This window comes from Arachis ipaensis, chromosome B6 (assembly GCF_059453495.1).
Source record: "Arachis ipaensis isolate K30076 ecotype BB chromosome B6, ASM5945349v1, whole genome shotgun sequence".
Lineage (NCBI taxonomy): Eukaryota > Viridiplantae > Streptophyta > Magnoliopsida > Fabales > Fabaceae > Arachis > Arachis ipaensis.
Window position 1 is genome coordinate 147,166,432 of NC_142441.1, and position 23,504 is coordinate 147,189,935.

The following is a 23,504-nucleotide window of genomic DNA, read 5'->3' on the forward strand; positions in this document are numbered from 1 at the left end:
ATATTTTCACAATTGTGTTTCATCAAGAAGTGTTGAAGAAATCCTCTGTGTTACAAGCACCGATTTGGAAAATGAAGAAAGTGAAGATAAATGGTGCTCTGCTGTGAATCAAAGCTAAGAAAAATGACTTGGAGCCAAAATAAGAATGCTCGACTCAGATTCAAGAGGCAAGATGAAAAATGTTGAAAGAGAATATTGAAGGTATGGTTGCATGTTTGAGTCGGTCACTGCTTCTACACGCTCTCTCTCTCCTCTATCACGCTGTTGTTGTGTCTGATTTTTTGAAGAAGAAGACCAACAAGTGCTGAAGCAAGGTTTCAAGCGCCGGAAACTTCACTCCTCTATTAAAGGGGTGAATGGTCAAAGATTGGAGAAAGGAGTGAGAGCACAACGTTTGGGTTTTTATAGCTTATTGAACTGTTTATTCTTCTCCTTCATGGTTTTCATTGAAAATATTATTTTTTCAATCTAGTCTTTCTGTGGTTCAATGGTAAAAGACAAAATAATGAAGTTTGTAAGTAAAAGTCATTGAGTGGAAAAAGACAGAGAGTTAGACTTGGAAAAAAAGTCCAAATTTATTTCAAAAAGTTTTTATAAGTGTTTCTGTTTTGTGTCATGATCTTGAGAGGATTTTCTTACAAGTTGGGTTAGCACTTTGTTGTGTAAAAGTTAGGATGAGTTCCTAGTCAAGTCTAGTTTGGATTAAAAACTGAATTTGTCCCAGATAGGATTAGTTAGAATTCTAGTTAAGGAGAATTGATATATGACTATATTACATTGAGTAGTTGAATCAAAATACATTTGTATGTCATTATCTTTTCTCTTCGATTTTGCATTATAAGAGACAAAACTAAAGTATCTCCTAATTTTATTATCTAGTAACACTTCTGTATAACACACCTTTTACATAACTCTATTTTGTTTTCTACTGCGTCAAAAGACAAAATCATAATTTTATTATTTTCTACTCAAAGTATTTTAACAAAGCTAAAGATTGAAATCAAAATACAAAAGAAGTTAAGATTCAACCCTTCCTTTGTCAGTGATAGGTATGAGTAGCCATATGATATTAAGAAAGTACATTAAAACCACGCAGCTAAGTAAAAAGGGTTTAGTGAATCCCGTGGGCAATATCAATCCAATAGACACGACATAACATGCCAAGAAATTTGCCGTGGGAAACATCAACAGCATGCCAAGAAATTTGCCGATGATCCCATCTGGCATTACAAAAAAGATCATTATATTTAAAAAGAAAAGGATCCCAGTGTTGATTACTAATATAAAAATGAAATGAAAGGGTTCCATGCTTACTTCCCCGGCTATCCTTGGCACAGTAGCGGTGTTTGTAGAATTGAGAGAAAATGATGTAGTAGAGTTGAGATTATTGTCACGCTGACCACCTGGTGGACTCAGTGCTGCCTGATAGACGCTGGTTATAATAAGAGCAGTAACTACCAGGTATGCCTCACGTTGTTGTGAAGACACGTTATTTCTAATGCGACGAATAACTACTTCTAGTTTCCTTAACTTGGGATGACCGCCATGATTAGTTGCTGCCCCACGTTTTGCTTTAGCTCCCTCTAGTATTCTTTCAATCTCTGGATAAGAATGAGCTAGGTCTAATGCTGTTTGGTTCCAAGAATTCTTTGCATTTTTCTCCATCTTTTTACTTCCAATCAATAACATAACAGCCTGGGTATTAGAGGTCCAATAAACAACACACTTATTTCACTATTTAAATACTTTTAATTCAATACTTTATTGCTATATATATACACCGTGCATGCACAGCTAATTCTGAAAGATTTATTAGCGCCTCTAAACTCTAAAGACCAGGTATAGGAAAATTATACTTGTCAATAAAGTTTGTAGTAACTTAAATACACAGTTGTGCGTATATAATTATAGGATTTGGATCCTCTAAAGTTTGAATTTTACTTTAGAAAGTAAAGTGTGATCTCTCACTATTGATTTCATAGGTGGGACCAATAATAAATATGAAAGAGAAACTATTCAAAGGTAGAAGATCACACTTTACTCTCTAAAGTGAAATTCAAACTTTAGAGGATCCAAATCCATAATTATAAAGGTCAGCTAATAACCCAAAGTTTTTAATTTTTTTTTCCTTACAAATTTGCTGTATAGTTATCTATCATTTGACTAAAAAGTAAATTAAGAGTATTAGTAAAGGAAGTAAATTAAACAAAGAAAATTTTAGTTTTTTCAATACATTAAATACATAAAAACTTACAAAATCAATATTTACTTTATATTTATAATATTTTATTAGTACTCTTAATTAGTGTTATTATGACACCTAGCTATTAATCATATATGAATCAGTTTGTAATTATAGATAAAAACAAACAAACAATGCCAGATAATTAATAAAATTTATTATTTTTAAATAATACTTATCAACGTTTTAGACCTAAATATTAAATTTTAAATTAACTATAAATCCTAGTAGCATCAAAATAAAACATTGACTATAAAATATGTTGGTCCTCGTACAGTCGTACATCTCTCAAAATAATTTTTTTATAAACACAGTAGTCGACTCAAGACGTTATTGTTTAGCTTAGGTGGTATATATGTATAAAAATGGGAGTTACTTAAATAAAGATATTTTGTATAAAAATATAATTTATTTATTTAGTTATATTTTAAATAAAAATAACACTTATAATATATTACAATTTAACTCTTTAATCCATTATTTAAGGGCTAAAAAAAATTTTCACATAAAAACAATTATAAAATTTTCATTGGAATATTTACCAAAAATATTACTCTATGCAAGCATATATACCTGTGTATTGCCGTAGAGTGCTGCAAGGTGCAAAATGTTGTTGCCGTCTACAGTCGTCCTGTTCAGGATGGAGCGTTCTAAATCGTCTGCACCGGTGAAGATGTTTCCTTTGAGCCAGTCAACCATTTCTCGAAGGGCACTCAGGTTTCCACACCTCACGGCAATGTGGAGTGCAGTTTCCTTTCTTACATTCACATCCTTGATAGAATCCGGGCATATATCAAGGAAATGAATTAGAAGCCTGATGTTTTCCTCAGAACCAGATTGGCACAGAAGATGCAAAGGAGTGAGGCGTTCCTTCCCTTCGACTCTGACAAGGTCTTTATTAATTTCTACAAGGCGATCAACCAGACTGTAATGATTGTTATGCAAAGCAACGTGGATGGGGCTCAATCCTTGCGGATTCAGCTTGAAACCAAATGAAGGTTTCAATCCCATAATCTCGATGGCAAACTCCATGTGCCCGGCAGAAGCAGCAATATGCAAGGGAGTGTTCACAAATGGAATTGCATCCACTTCCTCCAGAATGTTTAGATTCTGTTGGATTGCTCGGTAGAGCATGTTTATATTTCCAGAAGTTGCAGCACGTACCAGCACCAGCATTGCATTGACTACTTGCAGATTGTTTGGATTATGTTGAATTGTTCGGTAGAACATGTTTATATCTTTACAAGTTGCAGCTTGTTCCAGCATTGCATCGACTTCCTCCAGAATGCTTGGATTCTGCTGAATCGCTCGGTAGAGCATGTTCATATTTGTTGAAGTTACAGCTTGTTTCAACATTACATTGACTTCCTCCTGAATGCTTCGATCCTGTTCAATTGCTTGGGAGAGCATGCTTATATTTCCAAAAGTTGCAATCCCCCTCATTGCAATGACTACCTCCAGAATGTATGGATTCTGTTGAATTGCTTGGTAAAACATATTTGTGTTTTCAGAAGTTGTAGCCAGTTCACACATTGCATCGACTACATGCAAAATGCTTGGATTCTGTTGAATTGCTTGGTAGAGCAAGTTTATGTTTCTATAAGTTGCAACATGGTCCAGCAATTTGTTGACTTCCTCCAGAATGCTTGGATTCTGTTGAATTGCTGGGTAGAGCATGTTCATATTTCTTGAAGTTGTATCTTGTTGCAGCATTGCATTGATTTTCTCCAAAATGTTTGGATTCTGTTGAATTGCTAGGTAGAGCAAGTTTATATTTCTAAAACTTGCAGCTTGTTCCAGCATTGCGTTGATTTCCTCCAGAATGCTTGGATTTTGTTTAATTGCTGGGTGGAGCTTATTTCCAGAAATTGCAGCTTGTTCCAACATTGCATGGATTCCTTCCACAATGCTTGGATCTTGTTGAATTGCTTGGTAGAGCGTGGTTATATTTCTAGAAGTCGAGACTTGTCCCAAAGGGCCTACATTTGCCATTTTAGGACACCTTTGTTTTGTTTTCTAAATGAAAGACACTAAAATGATAACTTTGAAAGTGATGATATGTTCTAACTTGGAATTGCAGAACACAATTCTTCACTACTTAAATGCGTTTAAAAAGGTACGGTCAGTAAAAGAACAAGAAATTTCCATTTTACGTGTTAGGACATAATGAAGGAAATTGGATGGAAGAAACGTTAATCTTGACTACTTGACTTCGATTTTCCAACCCATTGACGCACGCAAATCGATGCATGCGAGCCTTCAAAGTGTCTTTTGGGTGCTAACAACATTTACTGATGATAGCAAATTTCTACTTGTTACAGGCTTTGGCAGGGAAAGCTATGAGTAGTTGAGTACACAGATTAATTGCTTTGGTTGAAAAGTTTGTAATATATCATAGATGCCTTTGAAAGTTACATGACATGTCGTTTTATGGGCATCTGATGTTTTTGTCCTCCTCTGAAAAGTGAAAACACACTAAGGTAGGGTTTGGAAATGAAGTAATGAAATGAATTTTCTTTCCATTTTCTCGCCTTACTTGGAGAGAAAAGATTTTGATGGGTCCCCGTCACTGTTTGTTACTGTTGTTATTTTCCCTTTATATTTTCTTTCATTCCCAAACAAGTGAAATTGAACAATTCCTTCCTTTTTCTTTCCGTTCGTTTTCAATTCCCCCCTACTTCCCCTAAACAAACACAGCATAAATGACCACATGTTCGAAAGTTTCCAAAACGCGTGACCGTACATATGCATGGGAATCTATGCTGTAATTCACCCAAGTTATGTGGTGTATGGAAGCAAATTATCCTAGTTTATACCGTTAATAAAAATGTACAATATAAGAGTTTGTTAACTTGTATTTTAAGGGTATAAGTTAAACAATATCATAAAAAAATATTTTACAAAAATTATTATAAAAATTATTTTTTTTTATATTTTTAATATATTGAATATATTAAAATACTAAAAAAATTTTATTATTATATTTTTAAAATGCATCCATAAAACACAAGTTAGTTAAATATTAAAATTATTTATTCGTATAAAATATATATTGAGATACAAAATATACATTAAAAATAAGTTAAATTATATATAAATATATTGTGTCTGATTTTAGTGTATAAATATTACTTTTGTTTATAAAAATAATTGTAAAAGATTATAAAAGATAAATGAGTCTTTAGTTTCAATACTTTAAAAATATATTAAAGATAACTAAAACCATTATATTTTTAAAAGTATTAAACAACTTTTGTATTTAATAAGGAAAAGTATGAGGAGCCAATGGAATATTTATACAATGTGTACAATGGAAGTTTAGAGAGTATTAGAGATATAATCATTAATGTTACCTTTTTCCATCAGCTGAAGCTTTTAGGATGAGTGGTATCATGCATGGTATTAGAGCGCTAGATTCGAAAGGTCAAGAGTTCGAGTCTTGGTGAACCCCAAAATTCGGATGGTTATCCTAGATAGTATGGGAGATGTTCATTTTGTAATTCAATAGCCCATTCTACACATTGTACAAATAGTTCATTGTCTCCCTAGCGGGATCCATTTAATAAATAATTTGTTTATTTGGTTCGAATTTTCGTAAAAATATTTAGATAAATATTTAAAAAATACATACAAAAATCAAATTAAAAGTTGATCTCTAGACTTGTTCTAATTTTTTATTAAAAAAATTACTTATAAATTTATCAAATTTTAATAATAAAAATATATTTTTTTAATTATTTTTAAAAAAGATAAATTAAAATCTAATTTTAAATTTTTTTTAGAATACATATTTCATAGTTAGTTATTTTTCACATTTTTAAATTAAATATTTTAAATACTTATTTGTAATTCATATATTTTGAGATTATTATCATGTAATTAATCATATATAAATTTACAAATTTCCATTTTTCACTAGTTATTATTATTTTGTACATAGAAAAATTATAAGTACTGTATATTCTTATTAATAAATTATATAAAATCATTTGCAATTTTTAAGCGTATTTAAAATTAGAACTGTACATAGATCAGATAATATCTGCAGATTCGTGGTATTTATGCGCATCTAATCCACAGTCTAATAAAATCGGATATTAGATATTGCATTTATATCCGCGTATTCGATCCGCAGATTTACGGATCCGCACATTTAATAAATAAATAAATAATTAAATAATATAAATACTGAAGTTAAAAGATGCAATCATATTTTTCAACCCATTAACCCTAGACAAACAATGGTATTCTCATCTCTCACACTCAGTCTAAGACTCCCCTACCCCTCAGCCCTCTCATCTTCTCTCAAGCTCACTTCTGATCTCATCCATTACTGCAACACCGTCGTTTGCCTTTGTTACTGGTGTTTTGTTCGTCGTCCCGTCTCCTTCGTCGTCTCCTCATACCATGCTACTTCCTCTCGACCTCTCCATCGTCGCTCGCTGTGTCCTCCATCGACGTGTTCGTCGTCTCCTTCATCGTCTCTATCGTCTCCATAATATAATTTTACTTTAACAATTTTACAAAAATTAGTTATTTTTAATTGTTCTGACTTTTGAAAATTGAGATGCTGTTATGGTTTAAGCTTTTTCCAAACAAAAAATAGATATCAGTAGTTTAAAGTTTTAGTTCTTAATCTATATGTTTTAATTAATAATAGTTTAGGAATTAGAAGTAACTAGATTTAGAAAGGTGGAAAATAGGGTTTATTGACATTTTTTTACAGAAACAAGGGCGTTCATTACAAGAAATTAACGAAATAGCGATCAATTTAGTGATTGATTCTGGTGGTCGCTAAAACTTTAGTCGCTAACCATTAGCGATAGATTTTTGAACAAGGCCACCAAACCTTCATAAAAGAGTATCGGTTGCTAAACCGGTCGGTAACATAATCGGTTGCTAAATGGTGACTAAAATTTCCGTCGCTAAATCAGTCGCTGAGTAAATCGGTCGCTAAATGGCGACCAACTTTTCGATCGCTAAATCGGTTGCCAACGCCTGATTTGAAAATCTAAAATCGATCGCTAAATCCTGAACTAAAAATCTAAATTGGTCACTAAATCGGTTGTCGTTCCTAATTTTATAATTATAGATTTTTACTAATTTCACATTTACGACTATTAAAACTTAATTTTTATAAATAATTATATTTTCACAAAATATAAAAAGAATCAAGCATAGATTAATTTTTCAAATAAATACCAAAACATTCACAATGTCTACATAGAAATATAGAATTTAAAATAATATTAAAAATTCCTAAATACATCATATTTATGATCCACAATTTAGACTAAATAAAACATGGTAAAAATAATTCATGAACATAATTATGCTCTATTCAATATCTACTTAGACCAAGCAACTGTATCTATCTTAACTTATACACTCTGGTATAACTCTCAAGGGCATCACGTCAAAAATTGGTATGCTTTTTCGCTTTCCTCCCTCATTCTCTCTAATGAATCAACAACTGCAAGAAGGAAATATTCAAAATAAAGTTAATATAATTCGACTGAAATCAACAACAAATTCAGCATACAACATTTTCACACATGGAAAATCTTAGCTAGCATGAAAATCTCTTAGCAAAGGAAATAGATTCTTATACCTTTTTGTAAATTCAATAGTTAAACCCAGGAGAGGAAGAATTAGTACTTTTTCATAGAATATATCATCTTTCTGAAACTCACTTAACTAAACATAAGACAATATTCAAATGCAAATGGATTTATAAGTATACAAAAAACTATTATTAAATAATAAAAAAATTAAAAATGCAATAAGGAGAATAAATTTTTACCTCTTGAGTCCAAGTTACAATGTGACCCTTCTTAGATAATTTTCTTGCAAATATTTTATCTTACAATGGCTACTGGAACACTCTGCTAATTGCATTCTTCATCTTCTTCTTCCCTATACCATGTATCTTCTGTATGTGGTAGAGTTTCATGCAGAACATCTCAGCCTCGGTTCATCTTTCAATTTTAGCATCTTCACCCAATAAAATAATATTTCAAATTAAAAATTCTAGTGTCATAGTTTGCCTCAGAGCTAAAAGATTTCTCTTTTTTCTCTTGCTCTTCTTTTTTATTTGATTTTTTTCATATATTTAATTTTGATTTTTCTTAACAGGACACTTTGCCAAGGCAACTTTTTTTCTAAAATAATATATTTATGGGTTTTCAGATTTCATTCATGCTTCTTGTTTGCTTCAGTTGGTGGTTGATGTTAATTCTCGCTTGTTTTTTATAATATTAATAAGCATATATATTGAAGATGAGAATTTTACAATTCACTGAATTCATACTTTCCACACTAATATATAGTGATTGGACTTAAATTAAAAATATTCTAAAAAACACTAACCCTATGGATAAATGTATTCAATCACAATTACTCTTAACCTTAATTTTCTTTTTCACTTTTATACAGTGCAGAAATGGCCTATGAAATTGCAAATGCTGCTCCTTAATTGGCATGTCACTATGAAGCCTGGGTGAAGCCCACTTCACTCGGTACTACTCCAATAAAAGATAGGTAAAATAATAAAAGGCAAAAAGAGAAAATAAAATTAAGTACATGTCATTCTTTTGATGAATAATAACCTATTAGGTTAAACAATATAACAATATATATTAACATAATAGTAAAACTAATATATATTAAACTAATATTAATACCATGAAATGAAGAATACAACTCTATCAAATTTTTTTTTACCTGTTTTGATATCTCAAGTGCTATCAACTCTGCAATACCAGTTCCAGCCTTCATCAAACAAAAGATTAAAATAAGAAAGGATCATTGATATCATTTCATTTTATTTTATAGACATTGTATATTCATGCATTCTCATAAAGTTATATATTCTAAGATAAAATGAATAGAACCTCAAGGGAAGGTATAAAAGGTTTTTACAGTGATAATAATAATACATACTAAATCTTTTTTTTTTCCTTTTCTAAAATAGTAACATGACTTTGTGAAAGATAAAAATAATGAAACAAAATTTTCCAAGACGCTAACCTCTTCAGCACCCAAAAGTAAGAAGGTATGGTCAGCTAAAGTTCTCCTAACTAATTTTAAGGAAGCAAGCAATCCTACTAATACCACAGATTTTGTACCCTGGAAATAAACCAAAGAATATTGGTCATTAAGTAACCTTAAATTAAAATAAGCCACTGCATTAACATTTGCTACCCGAATATCATCATTGAAAACAAGATGAGATAAACTGTATTTTGCAAGCAAATCGAACGCATTATGATTCGCGAAGTCTTCAAACTGAAGAAGAACGAGGAAAATTAGGAAAACATTTGAAAAGAATCCAGAGATTGGAGTGTTGAATCTGATATACCAATAGTCATTGAACTTTTCGACCGAAGATTTAAGAACTGGAATGCAAATCATACAATGCTTGATTTAATTCTAAGATCTAAAATGTTTTTCAGAGGCCAATGTCTTAATTAATAGATTTAAACCCTAAATTATGAATTCAGTGAGAAGAAATTTATCCAATCGTGAAAATACAGGGTTGATGTTTAGACATTAGAGTAGCGAAATCGAAACCCTAAAATACTGATGACAAGAATAAAAATCAAATACCTTATCAGAAGTGTTTTTTGTCCATCTCTACCTTTTCCTTCTCAACTTGCTGCTTCTGTTTCTCCAACCTCTTTCTCTCCTTTTTCTGCACAAAAAAAAAATCATTGGAATCAGGCTTTGAAAAAGGAGAAGGAAAAAGAGAAAGGGAAAGGGAGAGATACCTTGATGTAGACGTTCTCTTTGGCGTGTTCCTCTTCGCTGAGAACCCTACCTTTGTCGTTGTAGAAGAAAGAGAAAGCATCACGAGATGTTGAATCTAGAAGACAACGGCGATGGCGCCAAAGCTGGAAAAGACAACAATGACGACTGCGAGTCTAGAAGACGATGGCGACGACATCAAGATTAGAAAAGACAACGACTGTTTGAGGGGGAGAAGTGTAGCTCAGTAACTGTTTGAAAATGTGAGAATGGTGACTGGTGAGGGTGAGTTAGGGTTAGTGAGGGTAGAGTAATTCAGTAAATATTTTAAATTAGCGACCGATTTAGCGACTGATTAGTTATAACTTTATTATACCGCGGTCGCTAAATCGGTCGCTATCTTAATTATTAGCAATCGACCACCAGCTTAGCGATCGAGTTAGCGACCAATCTTTTTCAACTTATTTTTCTATAAGTTGCAAAATTGGTCACTAAATTAAAAAATAGCAATCAATTTTGTGACCAACAATCCCAAGCATTACTTCCTCATTTCAGTTGCTAATTTGGTCACTAAGTTAAAAAATAGCAATCGATTTTAGCGACCAACTTTATGTTACTTGTATAAAAACCTTATCGGTCGCTAAATTGGTCATTATTAGTGACCAATTTCTTTGGTCACTAAAATTGATCGCTGATTGTAATTTAGCGACCGATTTAGCGACCATCATTTTTCCGGTCCTTGAAATTCTATATTGGTCGCTAAATCAATCGCTTTTAGCAACCAATATTTTCAGTCACTAAAATCGGTCGCTATTCTAAAACTTTCTTGTAGTGGTTTAAATAATTTCTGATGCGCGGATATATCCGATATCAGATCAGACCTCAAAAAATGCGGATATAGTATCCGCATAATTAGTGCACAGTTGAAGAATACCAAAAAGAACGCCCAATCGATATCTTAGTATCTCAAGAACATAAAAAAACTGGTAGATTCTCTCATCTCACTTGGTTATGATATAAATACAGAAACACACGTTGAAGCAATATGTGATGGTCTATCAGAAGATTATTCAAGCTGCATTTCTCTAGTACAAGCGAAGACAGATCTCTTCATGAAAAAACTATTGAAAAGTTTAAATAACTATGCTTAGGTATAGCACAGGCTCAGCTTGTTCAATCTCAATTTTCCAATTTAAGATTCTCTGGAAAATGCTTCAATGGTCGAAGAGTAGAGGAGGAAGAAATTTCTGGCAAGCAAGTAATCGCCTTCACTGTCAAGTGTACAGTAGACCTGGTCATTCTGCACTTACATTCTTCTATCGTTTTGATCAGGCTTATTATGGAAATCAATCTTCATCATTCAATACTAACATTGGAAATTAACCTCTACTCCCATTTACTGCATTCCATTATCCACAGTCTTGTTTGACATCTGCTTTAACATCTTCAATTGTTGATAGTATATGGTATCCAGATTCGAATGCTAGTCATCACTTGACTCATAATTCTCAAAATTTCATCTCATCTGTTGATTATACTGGTCCTGACCAATTATTCATTGCAAATGGTTTTGATATATCTATTTCTCAATATCAAAATTCTGTCTTACATTACTCCAATTCAAAAAGAGTTTTTCTTCTTAAAAAACTATTACATATACCTGAGATTGTTAAAAATTTATTAAGTGTTTCTAAATTTTGTTTGGATAATAATATTTTTTTTTTTGAATTTTATCCTTTTTATTATTGTGTGAAATCATAGGCCAACAAGGACATTCTTCTTCAAGAAACTCTTAAGAATGGATTATATGCTTTTGAAAATTTGTGTGTTCCTCAATCTTTTAGATCAAAATCATGTTGTTTAGTCTTTTTTTTAGCAACTTGTAAATAAAATCTTGCTTTTTGGCATAGAAGACTTGGACACCCTTCCTCTTCTATTGTTAAAATTGTCCTAAAACAATGTAACATTCCTATTAATAATAATGAGAAATCTAAATCTTTTGTTTGTGATAACTATTGTATGGCTAAAATGCATATTCTACCTTTTTCTCATTTTAAAACTACATATAATTCTCCTTTACAACTTGTTTTTATTGACATATGGGGTTCAGCTCCTAGTAAATTTAGATTCTGGTTTTAGATATTATATAAGCTTTGCTGATGCCTATAATAAATATACTTGTATAGTTGTATGTATTTACTTCAAACTGAATCTCAAGTATTTAAAAATTCTAAACAGTTTAAAATCTAATGGAGAAGCAAACTGGTTTTCTTTTAAAACAAGTTCAAAAAGACAATGAAAAAAAAATTTGTCATCTAATTTCAACAACAAAAAGTTGTTAAAAAGAAGCATAGGCACTTAGTTGCAGAAATTATTTTTGTTATGAAAAAGGTGTTGGTGTTTTTGCAGGTTATGGGGGAGTGGGGTGATTTACCGGGCGATGGAGGGAGCCGAGCACCACTGGGGGGGGGGGTGGAGGACGTGGCGTCGCGGAGTTCCAATGCTCTGCACCACGGGGGCGTGTTGACTGCTGCCATGCAGGGAACAGTCTTTGTCCCCAGTAAACAGCAAGCAAGCTCTTTATAAAGAGCCTCACAGCCTTTCCCTGGTCATTTATACAAGCAGTAGTAGTGTGTTGTGATAGGGAGAGTAGAGGTGTTAGGGAGAGTAGAAGAAAGAAGTGTAAAACACCAGAGTGATTTCCGGATCCACAAAGAGGGGAAGGAGGTTGCCGTAGAAAAAAGAGAAAGATTGGGAAATAGGAGAAAAAAAAATAGTTTGTATTTATTTTAAAAAATGGTTCGTAATTATTGTACTCCAGATGAACATATTATAAATTATTTAGATCATCCAATTTATGTAAGTTGGTAATTTATATTTTTATTGTGTGTTAAATTTCTGTTATTTTTTTGTTATTTAACATATTAAAATTATTTTTTTTTTTACCAAAGATAGGAGACTCAAACTCGCAACCTCTTAATTGAGTATGGAGAGACTATGCCATTTGAGCTATTACTCATTAGCAAAAATTTGGAAAGATAGGAGACTCGAACCCGCGACCTCTTAATTGAGTATGGGGAGTCTATGCCATTTGAGCTATAACTCATTGGCAAAAAATTTGGAAAGATAAGAGACTCGAACCCGCAACCTCTTAATTGAGTATGGGGAGTCTATGTCATTTGAGCTATTACTCATTGGCTCAAAAATTTGGAAGATAGGAGATTCAAACTCACAACCTCTTAATTGAGTATGGGGAGTCTATGCTATTTAAGCTATTACTCATTGACTATTAAAATTATTTTTCTGTTAATTTTAGATTAATGTTATGTTATAAAAATACTATAATAAAATGTATATTATATGATATAATAAAAATTCTATAATAAAATACATTTTTTCTACCATAAAATATAAAAATAATATAGTAAAATAAATATATAATCTGTAAATAAATTAGTACGTTGCATAATATTCAAAATTTTAATAAATAAATGTTAGAATAATAAATAAATAAATAAATATTAGATATGCATTGTTATTAAATATTAGAAAAATATATTTTTTACGCACGAAGAAAAAAATATCGCCTGGGTTACGCGGAAATTATTTTTTTGGACCTTTGGTCATCTGGACAGTGGAACCTTGAGAATATCTATTCTCATCTGAATCAGTCTCTGCAGAGCAACATTAACTCTTACAACCCAGATGTTCAAGCTGGTTCAGAGGTCGGTTGGTGTTGGACTGGTGCGGCCTCAAAGGTTTATGATGCTCATAGTGGTTATTTGTGGCTCAGTAAGAAGATGTTTAGTTGGGAGGATAGGGGTAATTGGCTTTGGCTTTGGCGTCAACATGTTCCAGAAAAGCACAAATTTTTGGCCTGGCTATGTCTTCGGGAGGCTCTTCCTACTGCTGCATTTCGTTTTAGGAGGGGCATTTCGCACACGGATAGCTGTCCACGATGTTTCTCAGGTCAGGAATCGGTTTTACATTGTATTCGGGATTGTCCAAAAGCCCAACTTGTTTGGCAAGCTTTAGGGATCTCCGATCAACCAGTGAATTTGATGAGTTGGTTCTTATATAATAGCAAACAGCGCCCTTTTAGATTCTTTTCTGGTCTCTGGTGGATTTGGTGTTCGAGAAATAATGAGATCTTTCATCCTCACGAGCATTGGACCACAGACAAGGTGATTGGCATGGCTTTGTCCTTAGAAAAGGAGCTCCGAAATATTTTTGAGTTGCAACGACTATCTATCCCCTCAACCATTAGTGGCTCTTGGATTCCCCCCTCAGTGGGTACCTTTAAGATTAATTGTGATGCTAGCTATCCTGGCAGTGGTGCTCGAGTTAGTTTTGCTTGTGTTAGCAGAGATTGGAAAGGAAGGTGGCAACGAGGCTATCTGGGAACAATTGAGAGTCGTAGCATTTTGCAAGGAGAGTTGTTTGCTATTTAGAGAGGCTTTCTTTTAGCATGGGACTCGGGACAAAGAGACATTATTTTTGTTTAAAAATATAATAATAATAATAATAATAATAATAATAATAACAATATATATATATATATATATATATATATATATATATATATATATATATATCTATTTAAACGGTTTGTATATTAATAAATATAAGCATAAACTTTTTAAATAGTAAATATTACCACGTTAATGATTTTAATAAATAAAATATTAAAATAAATAAATATGTTAATATTTGTTTATTAATAAATTTATATTTATGATTTATCTAACAAATATATTTTTGTTAATGCAGCCTAACAGGAATTTGTTGATGCGTAAACTGGATCCGCCACAGACGTGAAATCCGATGGTGAAAAACTATTTACGCGCCACGGGATTCTACCACGTATCGAGGATTTGGGTGATAAAAGGATTTCACCCTTTATTAGCTGCTCTGGTTGAAAGGTGGAGGCTGGAGACTCACACTTTTGTGTTGCCGGTGGGTGAGATTACAGTGACATTAGAAGATGTCGCACATATATTTGGCTTACCTATCGATGGAAAACCTGTAAGTGGATGGACTGACAGTAGTAGTGACTTCGTTCAAAGTCAGAGCATGGCAGTATTCGGACGTGAACCAGTACTCAGTAGTAATTCGAAATCCTATATAAAGCTTGGTTGGGTTCGACGTATCAGAGATGCGGAGCCGTTGGACACTGAAGAGTCCATAAGGAGATACGTCAGATGTCAGATTTTCTGTGTGTTAGGGTCGACCCTATTCACAGATAAGTCGACCGTATACGCCCACACGAAGTATCTACCGTTGTTTCGCGATTTCGAGCAGATCCATACTTATAGTTGGGGGTCAGCATGTCTTGCACATCTTTACAGAGCATTATGCCGTGCATCACGATATGATAGAAGGAGATGGATGGCCCTCTTAATCTGTTGTTTATTTGGGCACGGGAGCGAATGCCGTGTCTTGCACCGGTACCGAGACATACCCTTCCACCTGCTGAGATACCAGTTGCCATGAGGTAAATATTTATGGTTCTTGTCGGAGATTATATTTACTATGCATATTTCATTTACGGTTACTTATGTAAATTTTTTCAACGTATGATGTATCAGGTGGAGTCATTCGGAACGGACCACATCGTGGTTAGCAAAGACCATAGCGAATTTTAGGCATGATATAGACTACATGCAGGAGGTAAATATTTATGGTTCGTGTGATTCCTATTTCCAAACATTAATGTTAGGGTTATGACGTACGAATTATATGTGACAGTTTGAGTGGCGGCCGTACGAAGGAATGATCATACCCGGTGAGTTACATGGACATCTTGATGTGTGTGATACCGTTGCTCCGTTGTTGTCGTTCGAGTGTATCGAATGGCACCCTGCGGACCGAGTGATGCGTCAGAGACCATTCTGAAGCTCCATTAACGTCATGGTGCATGGAACCACAAACGAAAACGGATTTTGGCACACAAACCTCACTCCCTCATGAGTATTACGTATTATCTCACCGTCGCGATACACCACTAAATTTGCGGTACCCTCCATTACGCTTCAAACACACCCAAAGAACACTCATACACTCTTACTCAGAATGAAAATGAACCCTAGCACTGCCTTATATAGAGGAAAGCTTTCACCACGCTCCCCACGTGCTGATTGTCTCAGCCAATCATAGCTTGCCACGTGTCAAAACGCCCTCACGTGCTAACTCATCACGCCCCCACGTGATACATACACGTCAGCACACCCCCCACTTGCTGACTCCTCACGCCCCCCCCCCCCCCCGCTTGCTGAGTCAGCACGCCCCCATGTGCTGCTCAGCCAGCCAACCATCTTCAGCCACGTCATCACGCCCCCTGCGTGATTCTCTCTTCGTCCAACCACATGCTGCCACGTCATCTTCACACCCTCCACGTGTAGCAAGCACCACGTCCCCTGCGTATTGGTCTTGGACCACAGACATCCACCTAGACGTAAAACACATTTTTCCTCCAAAAACAGCCAAAACACCACCTTGCAAACCATATTCAAATTCTTAAGCCACTTAGTTGAAATGAATTGATCTTTTTTTATCACTGTCAAACTTTCTTTTTCTTTTTGAAAAGATGCCCTTTTAACCTCTGTCTTTTTGATAAATTAACTCCCTACCAAAATTTTAAACTACAAATTACCTTATGAGATGTTACATAAAGTGAAATCAAATTACAACATGCTCAAAGTCTTTAATTATGCATGCTATCCTTATCTTTGACCTTTCAACACTCATAAAATAAATTATAAGTCTCAACAATGGATTAGAGCCCTGTATAAATTAAATTAGTTCTCATCTTTCTTGATCTTGTTTCCTGGACAAGTTCTTCTTGATGTATCTATAAATACCTATTTAATTATAATACACAACTAATTCTCTTCAATACGAGTCTCATCTTCTTACTCTAATTATTACATATTACTACTGTATAATTCACACTCCGGCTCGACAAAGATTTGGTAGTGTTACATGATTAGGCTTAATTATTATTAGATAGTTGATTATTTATTAAGTCCAAATAATAAACTTAGCCAAGTGACTGACAAGAAAAAAGTATAAATAAATAATTTTTAACTAGTCAACTTTAAATAATAGTCATTAATAATTTTTAATTTTATATTTTTTAAAATAAAATTTAAATAATTATTAATTAATGATAATTAATTAATATAGAGTGTAGTTCAAAAACACTTATTGACTTATTAGGCACAGGATTCGGTGGTCCAGGAACCTTTGGACCACTTAGTGGTCCAAATAAAAAACATGTTTTTGGAGTTTTTTATCAATTACTACGTAGTCTTTGAACTAATTTTAATTACAAATTAACCCCATATATTTTATTTAATTATAAAAATAATTTTTTATTTTATAAATTATTATTTTATCAATTATCTATTATATTTATTAACAATCAAATACAAAAATAACAACCAATTATATCCTCCATTCATCCTAATAATTCCAATTGATTAAAAAATTAACTTTGATCTCGTTACGTTCGTCCATGGCTTCCAAATCGTGTTTTCTTGAAATTCAATCGATTGGTTTTTCAAAACAATCGATTGAAAGTTGTAAGGTAGAATGGTAAAAAGCTTAAACCAATCGATTGTTTATACTTTCCAATCGAATGAATGTCTCAAAACAATCGATTGTTGTTGTTACTCAATCGATTGAATTTACAAAAACAACATGGATTTGCCAAATACAATCGATTGGAAAGTGATGACATTGAAGTTTTAGCCAAATTCAATCGATTGGTAATGTAATCCAATCGATTGGAAGGTGATGAAGTTGAATGTTTTGCCAATTTCAATCGATTGGTAATGGAATATCCATCTACTCAATCAATTGTTTTTTATTATACCAATAAGCTATTGAACCAACTTGGTTAAACTTGGTTACCAAAATAATTTCCTCATGTAGTATCACGAATTTAATTAATACTAGTAGAAATACATTTTCTTCGTCCAAACTAGACCAAACTACAGGATCAATGATTTAAATTAAGTGATAAAAATTGTTTTTATGTTAATACATTGATATTGGTGCAAGAAGATAATAAGATCCTGATTATGGTGATTGAAAAAAAAAATTGGATTAATGAGGATTTGTACAACCTATTTGTGATTTATGAAAGTAGAATAGAATAAATTGTGAAAAATCCTACAGAATTCTGAAAAATGAGAACATTACCAATTGATTGAGTAGATGGATATTCCATTACCAATCGATTGAATTTTAAGGAAACACGGTTTGGAAGCCATGGACGAACGTAACGAGATCAAAGTTAATTTTTTAATCAATTGGAATTATTAGGATGAATGGAGGATATAATTGGTTGTTATTTTTTTATTTGATTGTTAATAAATATAATAGATAATTGATAAAATAATAATTTATAAAATAAAAAACTATTTTTATAATTAAATAAAATATATGGGGTTGATTTGTAATTAAAATTAGTTCAAAGACTACGTAGCAATTGATAAAAAAAATTCTAAAAACATGTTTTCTACTTGGACCACTAAATGGTCCAAAGGTTCCTGGACCACCAAATCCTGAGCCGACTTATTATTGGTTAGATTCCTGTTAGTTACTTAACGGAATTGGGTTGACAATTGTTACTAAGTAGGATATGTTTGGCAAACTCAGTTGAAAGAGAAAAAGCACGTTTAGATGTTTTAAAAATTTTAATTTTTAGTTTGGCAAATTTTTTATTTATAAACGCAGAAGTGATTTTGCATTCAAAATCACGTTTACAATAAGCAACAATTTCAAACTTCTGTAATTTACCAATGAACTTTTAGCCATCAATACTCCATCTTTATTTATCTTTTACTAACTTTATCCTTTATGCATGTTATTGTATTATTTATGGAATTCTTATTATTTTTGTTTATATGAACTCTCTTTTTTAATTATTTATTATTTTTATTTTTATTCATTATTTATTTGATATTATACACTTTTATAATTATTATTTTTTTGTATATTTTTTATTGTCTTTTTATAATATAATTTATTAGTCTTATTACATAAAGTAAATTAAACAAAAAATTAATTGTGAATAATAATAATAATAATAATAATAATAATAATAATAATAATAATAATAATAAATTATAGTATACTAAAAAAGAGTACTAAAAATACTAAAAAAATACTATATAAAAAATATCATAAAATTTTTTTTGATTTATTTCAATCACTACCAAGATAAATATTTAATTTTTTATTTTTCTTAATACTCTCTAAAATTTATATTTTGTTAGTTTTAATTAAAAATATATTTTACCAATTTTTATATGTTATTTTTATTTTAGTATATAAACATTAATTTTATTTGAAATTAATTAATAAAATCTATTTAAATATCTAAATTAAAATGATAAGATAATATATAAAAATTATTTAAGTTGATGTCTATTTTAGTTATTTTTTATCTAAGAGTGATTTTGAATAATGTGATTCAAACAACATTTATTTTACTATAATACATTTATATATAAAGATCGTCAAACATAAGTTACTTTAACATAAACTTCCAACCAGTCCCCAAAAAAAAAAAACATAAACTTCCAACTCTCGTAAACATAGTTGTTGGTTATTAGTTGAGAGTAAGATTTTTTTCAGTTGCTTGTGATGTAAACACGTGCTTGTATACTCCTCAGCTCTCAGATGCAGAGTGTGGAATCATCATCTTTGTTTCGATCTAAATTCTTCAATTCCTATCGCTCTTGCTTGATTTGAAGTGAGCAACAATGGATAATCTATCGGTGATTCCCAACACAATAGTTACTCAATCAATTGGAATCTTTCTGAATCTGATTTCTGCGATTCAGGCACACATACAATGAATTGAGATTGAGCTTTGAGAAATATCTGGCGCCATTAAATAAAGTATAACACATAACAACCATAACTTATTACAACAAAATCAAAATTAAAAAAGGAAAACACTGATAAAAAAAAATCAGATTGCGTTAACAATAAAAGAATGAAAGAGAACTCCAGGCCCCCTGTGGTCAAGTCATTAGATAGAATCAAACTCGAATATACGAAGTAAAGTCGAACAGTCTCGAAGCTTCCGGTGAAACTTGAGTTCATAATTTGCCTTGAAAAGGATGACGTTTAAGACAATAACCAGCGCGCAGACAATTGGGGGTGCAAGAAAGCAAATCAGAGCGAAAACTTTCATGGCGAAGGTGGGGGATATAGAAAGGATAGAGATGATATAACTAGCGACAAATAAAGTGAGAGAGACCAAGAGTTGTAAGGCCATGTACCCTCCTGGCACCAGAATAAAACTCTGTAATATTGTCCACAAAAGTGTGAGAGAGTTCAGGATTTGTATAAGAATGAATTCAAAGGCAGGCATGACGGATTCCCCTCTTTTTCGGGGTTTGAGAAAAGCAACAACGGTTGAATTCAGGGATAATGAAGTGGTGGTGGTGGCGGAGGAGGAGGAGTCTGCGTCTGCCTGATAGAGCCCACCTGGCGGGCTCAGAGCCGTTTGATAGATGGCCGTTATAACAAGAACCATAACTACCAGGTATGCGTCGCGCCGTTCCCCGGACATATTCCATTTCAGGCGAGTTATGAAATTCGACCTTGGATCTAGTGAAGCCAGCTGTGACGCTTTTTCTTTGTAGTTGAGAGATTCAATTGATGCGCCAGGTTTTGTTCCGGCCTCAAATAATATTTTCTTAATCTCTGAAGAACCAGCCAAGTCTAGTGCTGTTTGATTCAACGAATTCTTGTAATTCAAACTCATATAGGGACACCTTACCAATAATTTAACTGCCTGCGCAAAACGTGTCAATTAAAATGCTGAATTCTCAAATGAACTAGAGTAATGCTGATTCATATATAATAAAATACGAGGAGTGCTAGGGGCGAGTAATTTTTGTGTTTTGTAATTATTAATTAGCCATTAAAAGTATTTTTAATGGTGTGAGATTACATCTAATAGTAGGAAATCACTCACTTTTCTTCTAATAATTAAGTGCTGATCACAAAACACAAAAATTACTGCACCTAGACTTTTCTATAAAATACTATAGTTTGATGGTTTTTTTTTTTTTGTGACTTAGTTGTTTGATAATATAGTTAGCCTAAAGCAATTTTATCAATGCATTTAATATACTTCTTACGTCGGGAACGTTATTTGGCTCATCAATTACAAAGATAATAATTCTATTATGGTAATATTAGTGAAAAACTCAATTTAATTGACCTAAATAAAGATATACGTGTTTCTCAAAAAAAAAAAAAAAAACGAACAAACAAAATTTCGGACATACACATGTTTCTAACATTGCACTCTAGGCAAGTACGTACGTGTATATATATATATGAGGAGTGCTAACTAGGGTCAGTAACTTTTGTGATTTGTAGTCATCAAGTAGCTATCAATAATGTTTTTAATTGTGTGAGATTTCATCAAATGGTATGAGATTATTCATTTTTCTCTTATTGGTTACATGCTGACCAAAATTTAATAAAATTGCTGATCCCTTAAATTTTTCCATATATATATATCAAAGTACATGTTATGGTGCAGAAAAAAAAAAGGTGAAAAAAATATATTTTTTATAAATAATTAAATAAATATTATATAAAATATATCATGTTATTTTTATTTACTTTTAAAATTAAATAAAATTAAGTATTACTCTTCATTCTATACATACAAAACTCTATAAAAAGTGGAGTGGAAGAATACAATTAAAGTGAAATCTCTATTGTTAAGATTAAATGTTGGATGAAATAAATTACAATAATACGAATATTTTGATAGAATAATATATAAGCTTTTCCTTTTCATCATGTATAAAGTAGAATCTTAATAAATATTAATATATCTATTAATTTATTTTAATTTTTATGTATATAATAATAGCAAATATAATAATGTTATGTAACGTGATAAGTATTTTATGTTTAAATTAAAATATTATAAATTTAGGATTTAGATATTGTAAAATAATTTTTTATGAATTATATATATATATATATATATATATATATATGAAGAGTATTTAGAAAAAATTATACACTAAATATTTTTCATAGAAAATCTAAAAAAGTAATGGTACATAATTACATAGTCAACAAAATTTAGTAGTTTTAGTCGACATTTAAATTTTGATAATATAAAATAAAATATTAACAAAACATTTAATTATTATTGAAATATAAGAGTTTAATTTTGATGTACTAATAGTATAAAGTGTTTATACAATTGTACAATCTTTTTTTATGATCATTCACATTGTTAATATAAAAAAATAATTATTTTATTGATATAACATTATATAATTAAATGTATAGATAAAATTAATTTAGAGTGAATGCATCAAAATTAAATTTCATAAATATAACGGTGATATTTAAAGGAGAGAGCGCATGCACCTGTGTATTCCCCATGAGTGTTGAAATGTGCAAAATGGTGTTGCCATCCTCATCAATCTGGTTCATCACGGAGCGTTCTAAATATTCAGCACCTTTTTTGACGTTTCTGATGAGCCAGCCAAGAAGCACTTGAAAGGCTGTGATGTTTTCACATCTCAAAGCAACGTGCAAGGCAGTCTCATTTCTCACATTCACATCTCCAATAGAATCCGGACAAGTGTCGAGGAATTCCAGTAAAGTTGTAAAGTTTTCTTCATCGTCATCATCAAATTGGCACACAAGATGAAGAGGGGTGAGGCCTTCCCTTCCTTCCTTCACTCTGACCAGGTTACCATTAATTTGTACGAGGCGACGCACCAGATTGTGATGATTGTTGTGTAAAGCCACGTGGACGGGGCTTAATCCTTCTCTATTGAGCTTCAAAGCAAGAGAGGGTTTCAATCTCATAATCTGGATTGCAAAGTGAACATGACCAGCAGCTGCAGCAATATGCAGAGGAGTCTCCACAAATGGGATTGCATCCACCTTCTCCAAAATGTGTGCATCTTCCTTAATTGTTTCGTACAGCTTGTTCAGGTCTCCGGACATAGCAGCTTCTTCCAACTTATCTGCTTTGTTTGCCATTTTTCAGATTCCCACACAATGATACTAACTAGCTATGTGCTCTTTTTTAGTTATTTAATAATATGTATGGATGTACAAGTTTGTAATTGGCTAATTGGGCATGCATAGTGCCAATCCTTCACTTAAATATGTGCAAAAAGTGAGAATGATGGTTGGTATAAGGAAATTCGATCTTCTTTTTTTGTTCCCTTTTGTTAGGAAGAAGGAAATCTTATACTTTTCATGACAAGTTATATTTTAAAGGTATTAGTACTGTTTTAGTCTATTTAGGATGAAAATCAAAATAGTCTATAACTTTATTTTTTATTAGAAATCATTTCTAGCATTTCATTTTATATTAAAATTGATAAAATTGTGAAAGAATAGGAAAAGCAAAGAAAAGAACTTTTATTGATTGTTGATTGATTGAATTGTACTGAAGTGTGTTGTTGTAAACTATGAGGGTAAAACTAAATATATATAGAGC

The 23,504-nt window shown here is 32.0% G+C and overlaps 3 protein-coding genes across 3 annotated transcripts; 1 reads left to right on the forward strand and 2 right to left on the reverse strand.

Moving 5' to 3' along the window:
• Nucleotides 1-1,017: 1,017 nt before the first annotated feature.
• Nucleotides 1,018-4,234, reverse strand: LOC107647670 (uncharacterized). Its single transcript, XM_016351726.3, has 2 exons — nt 2,816-4,234; nt 1,018-1,695 (listed from the first exon to the last, which is right to left on the reverse strand). Exons 1-2 carry the CDS (start codon nt 4,232-4,234, stop codon nt 1,018-1,020), a joined length of 2,097 nt encoding a protein of 698 aa, XP_016207212.2.
• Nucleotides 4,235-14,812: 10,578 nt separating this feature from the next.
• On the forward strand, nt 14,813-15,883 carry LOC148563084 (serine/threonine-protein phosphatase 7 long form homolog). Its single transcript, XM_088491154.1, has 4 exons — nt 14,813-15,184; nt 15,367-15,482; nt 15,577-15,658; nt 15,737-15,883. The coding sequence occupies exons 1-4, from the start codon at nt 14,813-14,815 to the stop codon at nt 15,881-15,883; spliced, it is 717 nt and encodes a 238-aa protein (XP_088347280.1).
• Nucleotides 15,884-19,870: 3,987 nt separating this feature from the next.
• LOC107647671 (ankyrin repeat-containing protein BDA1-like) lies at nt 19,871-23,134 on the reverse strand. Its single transcript, XM_016351727.3, has 2 exons — nt 22,415-23,134; nt 19,871-20,804 (listed from the first exon to the last, which is right to left on the reverse strand). Exons 1-2 carry the CDS (start codon nt 23,036-23,038, stop codon nt 20,034-20,036), a joined length of 1,395 nt encoding a protein of 464 aa, XP_016207213.1. The 5' UTR covers nt 23,039-23,134; the 3' UTR covers nt 19,871-20,033.
• Nucleotides 23,135-23,504: the final 370 nt, after the last annotated feature.